Source organism: Pagrus major, chromosome 15 (assembly GCF_040436345.1).
Source record: "Pagrus major chromosome 15, Pma_NU_1.0".
NCBI lineage: Eukaryota > Metazoa > Chordata > Actinopteri > Spariformes > Sparidae > Pagrus > Pagrus major.
Genome location: NC_133229.1, coordinates 724,476 through 737,957, shown reverse-complemented (window position 1 = coordinate 737,957; position 13,482 = coordinate 724,476). Strand labels below are relative to the sequence as shown.

The following is a 13,482-nucleotide window of genomic DNA, read 5'->3' as shown; positions in this document are numbered from 1 at the left end:
ACATGTCATGTGATTCCCACACATAGACTTTACTTTGGTGAGCTACCTGTTCAGGTAAACAAACAAAAAAAGCCTTTGATGCCCTGGATTAATGCCAATATGCTTGTGTTGAAGTGAACATGTTGCAAGGTGGAGTGCTTGTGGAAGACCTCAAAATTCACAGTCCACCTCGAACTTCTCAGGTCTCTACTTGGGACTTAAACAGTTTAAAAATCCTAGACCTGCATATTTTGCTCCATTATTTGATAACAATCAGTCTTTAATGGAGATTTGACTCCCTTCAATCCCAGAAACTCATTTATCAAATTTTCCATATACATAATCAATCTCAAGTCAGTGCCATTTCACATCACAAACTATCTCATGACACTTCAATTAATAATAATAATAATAATACATTTTATTTGTACAGCGCTTTTAAAAACTCTCAAAGACACTTTACAAGAATAGAATACATACAAGAATACATAAAATCAAGTGCATGGTGCATAAACTCAAGTGCATGGTGCGATAGAGGAGAAATATGTAGTAAAAAGAACAGTGTATGAGGATATGGATCTGTGTAGGTTTTTTGGGAGAACAGGTTGAGTACAGCAAACAGCTACAGGTGCAGATGAAAAGCGAGTTTGAAGAGGTGGGTTTTGAGTAATGACTTGAAGGTGGATGAGTCTGGGCAGTCACGGATGTGTTTGGGGAGGGAGTTCCAGAGGAACTAGAGCAGGTAGAGCAGGAATTAGAGCAGGTCTGGAACATACTCAACTCTGAGAGTTTAACTGCCCTCAGTAATATGACTTCCTTTCAGTGTTGTCTCCTACTCTCACTATCAGGCAAATCAAGTGTGCTCTGGAGTTTGTATTTTCTGAGTCAGCCTTTTGAGAAAACTGTGTGTTTCTTGTCTGTTTGCAGATGCTAACCATGAAGCAGCGGCGGAGGCCATTGAGAACATGGCAGATGCAGTCACACACGCTAGATTTGTAGGAACAGACCCTGCCAGTGATGAAGTTGTCCTCATGAAAATTCTACAGGTACTACATGTTTCCTAGTAGCGACTACACTGGCCGTACACTGACTCAATGGACTCAACAAATGAGACCCATGTGGTCTCAGTCCCTGTATAAGTGAATTCAGTTGAGTGCGACCTTCCAACAACTGAGATCATTGAGTATATTTCAATTTATGGTTGTTTCTGGGGCCTCGACAATAAACATGTATTTGGCCCAACACTTCTTGGAGTGAAGGGTCATGAGAAGGGCAGGATTTGATCTGTATTTTGTTCAGGAATGTCTGTACAAAGCATTCCTATAGTATTTATTTTATTTTCACTTTATTAAAAAAATATTGAGGCAAAATAAGATTAAAATGCTATGCTAAGAAAATAAATATATCATCTCATATAATGCACCAGATTAAACTCTGGAGTAAGTTAGTGAGTGGATATTTACGTTGGTGCAGTGCCAGTGCCAAGTGTGGTGATACTACCCAGTACCAACATATACCAGCTTACTTTTACCTTTACATCACAGTATAGACATGATCAACTAAATGCACATGAAGAGCGTTACTAATTCGAATGTCTTTTTGTGCTTAATTTCACCATTTTACTGTGGCTGTCACAAATATGTCAAGGTTTTGATTATTTTCCCTTCATGTTCACAGTAAATCCCAACATTTGCTGGGCAGTGAACTGCACCTTTTTAAAGCTCCTCCTTGCGTGTCCATAATGTTTATCATATGGCCTGTGGGGGTCTGTGTTGTGCTGGATAAATGACATAATATTCCAGTATACAAATGATCATTGTCCTCATCTCAATTACTTGATTGATGAACTCGATTGACATGGCTGTGGGTATTAGAACGGTCATATTCTGCGGTGTTTTAGGTCCTGAGGACTCTGCTGCTGACACCAGTCGGAGCCCATTTGACCAATGAGTCTGTTTGTGAGATCATGCAGTCCTGCTTCAGGATCTGCTTTGAGATGCGCCTAAGTGGTGAGTCACATCAAACACCACTGATATGATAGTCATTTCTAGTTTGACTCACCGGATGTAGGCTGTGGGAGTAAGCCTGTCATTGGCCGCCTGTTAATGTTTTCAAAATGTTCTTTTCTACGGGGCACAACAACAACCTCTGAGCCAGCAACCTAAAGGCTGAAAATGGCAAGTTACTTTAACTGTGACCTGGTCACTAGCAGTAAACCTAAACAAGCTGGCAATTGTTACCTTTTCTCTCGCAGGGATTTAGCCATTTAATGCCAGAGTTCACCTCTCCACATGTAAAAGGACCTCCAAATAGGTCATAAGAAAATATCTAAGGTTCACGAGCTAATTAGCTAATTAGCTCATGCTAATTGGATAGGAATTCAATCAAAATTATGTTCTTTTTGTTTTTCCAGACTTTACTTTAACCTTTTGTATTTAATTTTCAGTTCAGTTCAGTTCAGTTCAGTTCTGAACTGAACTGAACTGAACTGAACTATTTAATTTTGATGTACTTAATCCTTTTAACCTCTCGTGCATCTAAAAATGACTAAAATCTTACAATCTGAGAAGCAAAAGTCCGTCAGTTAATACTGAACCGAGTAAACCTGTGATGAAGGGACACAAGCCAAAAGTATGGGAACAGCTTTAACACATAAGAGCTTCTAACAGTTTATCAGGACCAGCACTGTTTGGATGAGATTGGCCTTTCACTACAATAAGAAAGGAATTTCCATATAATGGATCTTATTTAATCAGTTTGATGACATATTAATCAGCACGCTGATTACTCTCAGGCATGTATACATTTAGCCTTGTTCTTCGTAAAATAGTCAAATTGAGAATGAAAGACAGCACAAAAGAATTGACATGCTTTGTCCTATTGAGATCACAGATCTCTTTTACAAGGGAGACCTGGCCAAGAATGACAGCAACACAGAGTTACAACAGCAAATAAAGTACACTCAAATAATCTGATAAAATATTTGTACACAGTCAACCTGGACTCAATCGATTTGACCATAGTTTTAAAGCTGTTCAGTGGTAGAGTATTCTGAAGTTTAAGTTCCATATTTCTTATAATCTATAGCTTAAAAGAAAAAATAAGTAAATAGGAAGTTTGCTAAGAATTGTTCTGTAAATAAAATGCCAGTGACTGAGGCAGCGTGCACCTAAAGCAGACCATTTCACTTTTGAGTATAACACACAATGATGAGTAAGAGATCCACGGTTCAGAATAACTTGGAACAGTTGCATATCATAAGCTTACTCCCAGTGCAGACTGTCTGCCAGAGCTGACACTGTCCTAGCTCCTGCTCTGTTAGCTCTACCTCACTTAGACTCCACTTGAAGTTTGTCTAAATGTCTGGCTTTCTCTAACTCTTATCTCTATGTATCTGTGCTTCCTCTGGTTCTCTACTGTGTTCGCAGAGCTCCTCAGGAAATCAGCTGAACATACACTGGTTGACATGGTGCAGCTGCTGTTCTCCAGGTAAGTGAATGGGACAGTGGTGGATGAAGATCGGAACCTTGTTAAGGTGTACGCTCCTGAAATGGTTAGGACTCTTGACGCTCAGTTTATTCATGAATAAAAAATATGATGGCTGGTTAGGGACATTTTTCTAAGTGAACCTTCTAATCAAAAGGGTTCTTGTAGGACCAGAATTGCAGCATGAACGCTGTGTCAAAGTGAAGAGTGGTTTATAGTCGGACAGAAGCAGAGCAGGCCGGACTGCCGCTGCACACCTCCATCACCTCTGGTTTATGCTTTTCTGCACATATCTGTCTCTCAGGCCTCAATATTCTGCTTAAAGCTCATGAATTTCATTTTGTACTGTGCCCAGGGTCAATGGGCCACTGATTCACTAATGCCATAACATGATTTCTCCTTTGGCATTTAACACAAGAGCTCCTCACTTTCCCCCACCCCCCACACAAACCACCCTGTCCAGATGCATCAGAGTGCTAGTCACATTCAGTCAGAGACAAGCAGATGAGCCAACTGAGCTTCATGCTGCATGATCTGCATATAGATGAAGCTAGTCTGCTTCAGCAGCAAAGCTCCCAAGCCTATAAATACCTACAGAAACACACACAGAATTAGCATGGCAAGTGATCCCAGACAAAAAAACTAAACTAAAACAGTGAACTGCTCATCTGAATGTGCAGGAGCATACCTGGAGAAGGTAGGAGAGGGCTCTGTATAAAGTTATGGTGTTATCCACCTCTTGTCCAAACAGTCCGTCTCCACCATGACTGTCTGACACAGGATTTGTCACAAATGATGGGTTATTTTCCCTCCAGTGAAGTCCAGTATTGGTCTTTGCCAAGCTTGTCACCATTCACTAATGCTTGCCCCTTGCATTCATCGCCTGTTTTTACTCATTGTCAGGAAGCAAGACTTAATTGTGCAAGCATGGAGATAACAACAGGACAGCAGCCGTAGTGTTAGACAAAGGGCATCCCTGCACATGAACAGGAGATTTAGATCCTTCTGATACTGCTCACACACATTCAATTGCATTTTGCTCATGTTCAACTCCCAGCCCCCCACTTGTCCACAGACCCTGGATAATAGAGATGTGAGAGGGTCTGGGCTGCCCCACTCCACCCCCATCAGAGAATAATGAGCAGCAGCTCTCCTCAGAAGGAGTCTTAGATTGTCTGCTGAAAGTATTAGGCATGTTAATCTGTTGGACCCACAGATCATCCAATAATCACGCTCGCAAGACAACACTCTATTAACACGGAGCTAATGTCAGGTTGGGGGCTGCCAGACCCTTTCTTTTGTTTGGCTGTGGTCTGTGTGTATGTGTGCGTGACTAGTGGTGACATCTCATTTTCAAGCAAAGCTTTAGAGTCCACAGAAACCCAGTGACACACACACACACACACACACACACACACACATACACACACACAGTCATTCAGCATTGCTCATCAAATGCCTGCAAAGTTTATTGGCTCGGTTTTAATATGTTGAGGTTCCCACAGTGATATTGGCTCTTGAGCAGCTTAGAACATGCTCTACATTTCTTTTGTATTATTTGTTTCATCTGTGTAGGTTAAGATAATAAATTAACCCTGTAAGACCCAGATATAGAAAAAAATGAGCAAAAAAATTGTTGACCTCTCAGATATTGTTTTAGGAAGCCTCTGATGTAGAAATTAAAGAGTTTTCAAATTTTTTGCATTTTAGTAAGTTTTTAGGGGAATGTCGCAAATTTGCAACGCTGGGAATAGTCGGGAGCAGAATTTCTGTGTTTGTACTCACTTTGTCAGAACAGATATACAGAACATTTAAGTAGCCATTGTCTGAGTTTCCAGAGTTTGTCCTTCTTTTCCATCTCTGACACAGTCAAGTTGTTTGTAAAGTGTAATGAAGTCAACAGAGATTGGAATCTGTTGCGGGACATCACATCAGAAACGGGTGTATCGTGTGTCTGTCTCCCAATACATACGGACTCCAGCCATTTGCATTAGGCCCATCTTCAGGTACATGCCAAGCATCTTCTCAATTTCCTTATTATTGGTGTTAACAGATGTTCCATTTTTTTGCAAGCTGTACTCATTTGTGTTTCTTGTCAGAGCCTCAATCATGTCTTCTGTCACAAACTTTTGGAATAGACAGGGTGGTAGACCATGTGTCGAGGGTAGAGATCTAAGTATTTCCATTAGTATGTCCATAAGTATTATCATTTCAATACAAATGCTAATCAAAATTCCACTACATTCAAACAATACTGTCTGGCTGGCCTATTATGCTCTCTACTTATCATACTAAAAGGAACACATGCATCCCCCCAGAGCACTTACGGGTTCACACTCATTTACACCTGTCCCTGAACAATGCAACAGGCATCCCCCCAACAAATCCAGAACATTCAGAACCTGTTTTTCTACAACACATTTAGAGCTAACTAACTAACTATCTAACACTTTAAATTTCTACTACATTTTTTTCAATTTGTGACCATGTGAAAAGTGCAGTGTCCTTATGTAATGTGTAAGGAGCACAGGCTATTTTGACTACCACTCTGATCCAACGTTGTAGAATTGCAACATAGACATAACAAGCTCTAAATCAAATTTGATGAAAGTTTTCCAAAATAACTAAATATGTACATGTTCTAGACATTGTAATAAACGCAAAAAAAAAAATATTTAAGGAATTTTACTTACTTTAATCCTGACAAATCCAGTCATGCAAAAAAAAGGAGATGAGCTCAGCGGGAAGTTTGCAGGTAGAGTGAGTTCATGGCCAGATGACCGAACCTATAAACACTTATTCTATCCAATAGCATTGTGAGGACAAACAATAGGACCCATTAACTATGTAAATGTGGTCTTGAGAAAAAAAAACATTTGCAGGCATTTTTTTAGAATTGTTAAAAGTGATGTGGTAAATTTGCAACAGTGGGTCTTACAGGGTTAAAGGAGGACTTTGGCAATTTTGTATTGCACTTCTATCAATTTGGGGGAATCACATGCACAGATTTAAAAATGGAAGGTAGGAAGGTTTGTGCTACATGCTGATATATTATGAATAGGGTGCACCTCAGGACTCATCACCGGTGTATGCTTCATTCGCACCATATTACTTCAACAGAACAGTGAATGAAAAGATGAGCTTTGTATTTCACTGAGTGTGCTACCATTGCAGTATTTGAGTTAATTTAACAATGAAAACAGGTTGTGTGCCATTATACAGGTGTCTCAAGCTGCAACTGTAATGGTAAAACAAGTGGGAAACAGTTACACCTGATTCACAAGTATAAAAAGTCACATGTGGAGCTGAGCGTCACTAAATTCTATCAACAGAGCTGCTACACCACCTCCTTCACAAACTTGTTTACCAGCTCATGTTGTTTTGTATCTTGTTTAGACTGAAATTTGTGCTGCACACAAAGATCCTTTTTTTTATGGAACACTGAATTCACTCGTGTTTTTTAAAACTTAGTATCTGAACCAGCAAATAAAGATTATAAAATGATAGAAGAAACAACAAAGAAGCAATATACCGCTCCTTTACTTCTAAGGATTGCGCCTGGACAACAGTATACAGCTTAGGGACAGATTTATATCAGAATTGAAATATATTAATCAAATCAATTGTATGGGTGTTTCTCTTTCAGACTACCACAGTTCAAAGAGGAGGCAAAGAGTTATGTGGGTGCCAACATGAAGAAGGTAACACGACTAAGATGTTGAATGTGTATTTGATCTGCTCGCTGTTATTGTACTCCTATTCTCCATTTTCAGTCTTGGTTTATCTCATTGTCACTGTGCTGTTTTTGTCTTTCTGACTGTTGTATCTGTGCCTGTAAACTACAGCTAATGAAGTAACAGCATCACTTAACTGCCTGAGAAATGTGAACATGTCCAGAATATCAAGATTAGCCACAGTATCCCTGCATATTTTAATTTGTAGTACTCTATTTACTTAACATCTCAGGTAAAGTGACCTTGATTCATTTAATAATATAATTAAGGATTCAAAGTTGGGGTTAACCTTCGGCACCCTGAATGTCTTCGCCCTGCTCCTGTCACCTGTTCCTAACATCGCAGTCACTTCTAATCTCATTTCTGCCCTTTCAGCGCAGTGTGGCCTTTTGGATCTTTTAGTTTTTTTGGTTTGAGTTGCCCGTCTTTGTGAGTGTGCGCGCCTGTTTTCATTCCCACAGACCCCATCCAGTGTCCTGGGGTCTCATTTATAAAGCTTGCGTATGCACAAAATGGGGCCTGAAAGAGGCTTACACCACTGTGATCTATAAAAACAAACTAACTTGACGGGAGAATGTGTGCACCTGTAAGCAAACTCTCACCCATGCGTACGAACATCACCATCACATTCCCCTGGAGCGCAGCGGAGAGGGCTGGACTGTTTGATAACCAAATTATCAGCATAGGTTGTACAAATTCAAGATTACATCAGATATCATCAAAGAATGAAAACTGTACACGTTTAACTTAAGTATCATTTTAGTTTCCAGACAGCCTGGATGTGTAGTGTGTTTAAAATCGCTGCAGTGATCACCATCGACTGGAGACACACACACACACTCACACTCACACTCACACTCACACTCACACTCACACTCACACTCACACTCACACTCACACTCACACTCAGCCCCAGCCCGGCCCGGCCCGACAGGTTTTCAGAATTCAAATTCCCAAAAAAGCCCAACTTTTTTTTTTTTTTTTTTTAAAACCTCCCATAACAACCTGTAGGCTGTTAATGTTGCAGACATTAAAATAGTTGAATTGGGGTTTCTAGCGTGGTATTAAGCTACATTCATGATATCTTAATCTTAATATTGAAAGGAAACGAAATATACCCAGATAAGGTCGGAGGTGTGCAGTTATAGACCTCCGACCTTATCTAAACACTTTTAATGGCATACGTGGGTATATTTCATTTCCTTTCAATATTAAGATTATTTAGAAAAGTGTTTGAAGCATTTTTGGGTTTGTTTAATTGATTATTTTATTTTTTGAAGTGATTGTGCGCGATGGCACTGCTGCAGTTGCATCGCGCACAGTCACAGTTGACCTGGTATCTCAGCAATTGTAGGCGGCAGGTCTAACTTTGTCCAATACTGAGCTTTTCCCTTGGTGTTGCTCACCGTCTTAAGTTCACCATCTTCAATCTTTTTCTTTATGTTATCCATGTTTGTGGCGGGACCTATGGGCTGGACGTGCGAATGGGATCAGTATAATATGATGTGAGTGACGCGCAGCGGAGAGGGAGGGGCAGAGCGGCTGCTGCGTTCAAGCCCGAGCCCGGTCCGTGTCCGAGGTAATGATGTGGTAATTGGCCCGAAGCCCGGCCCTCAGGCTGTCGGGCTGTCGGGCCCCTCGGGCCTCGGGCTCCAGCACAGGGCTCTACCAGTCAGCTCACCCGGTACATCTTCACAACCAGCACATGTGGATTGTGTAAATTAAGAACGTGTAGAAATAAAGTGTGAGACAGCTCTCACACAATCGTTACACTCCATATCCTCATTGTGAGTCCTGATCATGATGCAGGCCGAGTTCACCGTAACTAAACTTCATTAAATAAATAAATTGTGTTCACGTATCAAACTTCCACTTTCAAATGATATCTCAGGCTGAGGGATAACACCGATCGTCACAATCATTTTGGTAAGTGGAACAGTCAGTCTGATCGCTGTATGCATATAAATGCTGCGGTGCCACTCGTGCGTAATGCTGCATGGACTATCACGGTCCTAGCACTGATAGAGGACGACGAGAATGAACAAATACAATATGTGCTTTGTAACCACCACCTCACCAACCAACACCTCGTTCTCTGTGCCAGAAATATGTTTTTTCTTCTTCTTTCTCTCATTGTGGCCATGATTCACTGTAAAGAATCAGCGGCTCATTTCCAGGCGTTTGCATTCATGAGGCACTTTGCATTGACCATCGATGGTTGAATGTGGGTGTGGAGAGGGAGGTACATGAGGCGGATCCATGTGCACACATTTCCAGGTTGATTTGAGATTTATTAAAGGAAATTGCACATTGTTGGGCGTACACCAGCTTTTATAAATCTGAATATTTTTTCGCGCACGGAATTTTCGGCTTTTGGGCACACGTACAGTTTTACTATGGATCCTACACAATGTTTTATAAATGAGACCCCTGGACAATCAGGATCTTAATTGTGCAGAGCAGTATAGAAACACAACTCAGGCTCTTCTGACATAGGGTATATCCCATTTCCCTTATTTGTCATTTCCTCACTCCTCCCTTGAACTGGAAGTCATTCTTGTCCATCATCTTGCAGGCCGTCCCTAAGCTCTTATTTGTGCTCCAAGGAGCGACAATGGATCTCTGAGGAGTGACGACAGATAACAGATTAACTCAAGTGAATCAAAATCAAGTTTTATATTTTGTTTGTTTTCTGATTCACCACTGTGAAGTGGTTATCTTAACTTCTAAGATGCTAAACGGACGAGAGAGAGGAGCATACTTTTGGCAGCAGCCATGTCCTTTATTTTAACTCTGGTTAACAACAACAAACAACAGTCAGCAGCGCCCTCTGCTTACTAGCGTGCAAGTGCAGCTCAAAACATCACAATAAACTGGCTTACGCCACAACCACCAAGATCAAATGTGTCAGCCTGACTGTAGGAGAACAAAAGGACCACAACAACATTTTTCTTTTCGGTGTTGGTTTTAAACATATGTGAGGCTGATCATTCCTGAACGTCATATAAATTTTCTCTCAGCTAAACATTTAGCTTAAAAATAGTTTCCATTGTTCAAAAGACACCGTAATGACATTCTGGGTTATTAAATGATGATTTCACAACCAGAATATCACTGAATACAGAGGCAAATAATGAATGAATATTTAAAGGCATTCTGCCAGTAGAAATGGTTCCTTTGCCTCTGAGTAGACACAGTACACAGTATAAATACACAGTACACAGTATAAATACACTATAAATACACAGTACACAGTATAAATACACAGTACAAATACACTATAAATACACAGTACACAGTATAAATACAGACTGCAGCTTGTTCTTCATACATAGGTGTTTGTTAAACAGGTAACACAGTTTGAACTTTCATTCACAAAAAATCTAGAGGCAATTTAATGTGGATAGCAGAAGCTTTGTTTGCATGAAAAATTAATAATCAGGATTCAAGTCCAACAAGTGATTAAAACTGTGAGAATGAAATAGGAATCAAACTACAAAACCAGAGGGGTCCAGCTGTCAGAGTTTCTCCAGAGATGAGCCTTCGAAATAAAAAATGATTGTCCAACAACAACTGTTTGCTTGAAAGATGTTTAAAGGACAGGATTGGTTATAATCCAGGGCACAGACAGCAGGTGAAATAATGCAGAGTCATGAGGGTAACTGCAAAAGAAATAATATCTCTATTTTAAGCCATCCATAAATCAAGTTAATCACAGTCTTATTTACAAGAGTAAGGTGGTGTTGTGTGGTCCAGGTCATAAAAATATGACATAACATTCTGATTAATATCAGATGAATTGCTGGTGAGTGAATATATCATAAATTGAGAAAATATTACATTATCTGCACTACCAGCAGCAGAGATGAAATAAGTGCGTCTCTCCATTAAGAATGCCACAAAGCACAACTTCACTGATTATTTAAATCTGTCGACACGCCGCCAGGATTGGTCAGGATCTGTTGTTAATTAATGTTCTGTGTTCTTCACACACACAGTCCAGGTTCATACAGTAAAATAGTTTGGAATAAATCAGCCGCCCTGATAAATCCTTAGCTCCATCAGAGCTGTCTAAAAGTATTTATTTCAGAACCTAACAGTTTAATTCTGATTCCTCTGGAGAGTTTCCTCTGTCCTGTCAAATAATTAGTTGACCTCTTATTATTATAGAGCAAGGCATCACAATAAATTATTACTTCTCTGTTATTAAAAATGTATATAATGTTCCCTACATGCATTTTTGGCCATGGACTGTATGCAGACACAAATTCAACTAGTCTCTACAACTGTTAAAGCCGATAGACATTTGATCTAGCTGTGATCAGCTGTCAGCCATCATCATAAACGCATGTCTTATTTCTCTTGAAACATATTTCCTCGTTTCCCCTCTCCTCGCATGGTTTTCTCACTTTTCTGTGCGAATCCTTGGTGGAGTAAAACGCAAGGAAAAGACACACAAGAGAGGGAAACTTGGATGCAATTTAGGGGAAGTGGGATTTACCCATGACAGAGCTAACATGGCTTCCTGGTGATAGTGCATCAGGTTGCATTGGGTAGCTATGAAAGTTTAGTGGTTTTCAGGGGTTTTGAAATTGTTGTTCTCAAGTCTATAAAAATCCTTTTAGAGAGGACAAAACAGATTTTTCTTTTCCACTATTCAACGTTGTGGTCGGTCTTCATAATGAAAAGGGGTTTCGAGGTGTCTCTCATCAAAACAATGAAGAAGACGTAGTTTGATAACATCATGAAGCAGTGTGACATCATGGGAGTTATTTACTTCATTGTTTAACAACCACCATTGCAGATGAAAATCTATCTGACTTGACTGAGGCAGAAACGTTCACAGACACAGTAATGTATTAAAGTTTTACTGAGATTACATTTAGTCACATTTGCTGACTTCCCTCCTCTCTCTGATATATCAACTAATGATGGTCTGGGAGTCACTGGTGTTGATGGGTTTGAACAGTGTTGGAAACATCTAGAAAAATGTAATTACACAACTCCACAACATAATTTTAACAAAGGTCTAGTTGTTTTCAGTCATTTTAATGTAGAAATGTAACATATTATATCTTTGACAGGGACTCATTATCAGTTTTCCCACCCAAAGTTAAAGTGATATTAATAGTATAAGGAGCACCTCTATGACCATAGCATGTTTAACCCATTGCTATTTACACACTTTGTTCACAGAAGTTTAGGGGATTTAGGGAAAATGGCTGTGATAAATCACTAATTCCAGCCCAGGGCAGGACTGGGCTGGAATTAGCCCCATTTGGGACTGTCTTATCCACTGCATGAGAGACAGTGCTAGATGTTTGCCATTGAAAAGATTATGCCCTGTTCACACATATGAGCTCCTACACTGGAGAGATGACAGGATGCAATTCAAAGCAAATTGGACCTTTGGCTGCTGTGACTCAAAAGGTCATTCCATGCCAATTACCCACAATTCAAAACTTTTCATGTCATGGCCCTCTTGAAATCCTCTAGCTATACTTTTTAAGTTGTGAATTTTTGGAGTTTGGCCCCCTGAGCTAAATTTAGTCATTTTTAACAATAAATATTTTATTTATTGGAACGAAAAATCTTTGATTTTCAAAAATGTATATCTCCTCTAGTTTTCCCTTTGTTGCAACCAGATGTTGATTCTGTGTAGTATTAATGGTGTTCTGTCACATCCAGAAGTTCTTGGTCCTGCATAAAAACTGAGCGCCACAGATCTCACTCAAGATGGTCTCAGAACTGAAAAACACACTTTCCAGGATATGACTGTAGGACTTTAATTTCCTTGAAACTTTTTATATCACAGATTCATTATTTATTCATTGCATTTATATAAAGAATTGAAAGATGCTATATACAGTAACTTCCATATGTTTTTTTTTGTTTTGGCCTTTGCATCGCTTTATTGACAAGAGGGTTTTGTAGATGACAGGAAATGGGATGAGAGAGAGGGGGGTGACATGCAGCAAAGGGCCACAGTTTGGATTAGAATCCTGGGCCCCTGCAGCATGACACAACCTCTGTACCTGAGGTACACAACCTATAAACTGAGATACTGGGTTGCACCACTCCTTTATCATCTAATCATGTTTTCAAATAGCAAATTTCTTTGCACTTTTCACTGAAAGTAATTTTACATTTAGTTTTTATTTTATCTGTAGATATTTGTTCTGTGTTGACCTCAAGATTTTCTATGTGTATACCTGTTGAGCCTGATTTTCACTGGGCTCTTGAAATTAGCAATTACAGCTTGTAATGGTTTGGTTTGCTGCTT

General features: G+C 39.7%; 1 protein-coding gene across 2 annotated transcripts in view; it reads left to right on the top strand.

The window, feature by feature from the left end:
• Positions 1-13,482, top strand: part of gbf1 (golgi brefeldin A resistant guanine nucleotide exchange factor 1) — a 163,254-nt gene that overhangs the window by 105,914 nt on the left and 43,858 nt on the right. For both annotated transcript variants that reach the window (XM_073481258.1, XM_073481257.1), the window contains exons 5-8: positions 907-1,025; positions 1,880-1,988; positions 3,408-3,468; positions 7,112-7,166. In XM_073481258.1, coding sequence (XP_073337359.1) covers positions 907-1,025; positions 1,880-1,988; positions 3,408-3,468; positions 7,112-7,166 — 344 coding nt within the window. The remainder of the gene's footprint in view (positions 1-906; positions 1,026-1,879; positions 1,989-3,407; positions 3,469-7,111; positions 7,167-13,482) is intronic.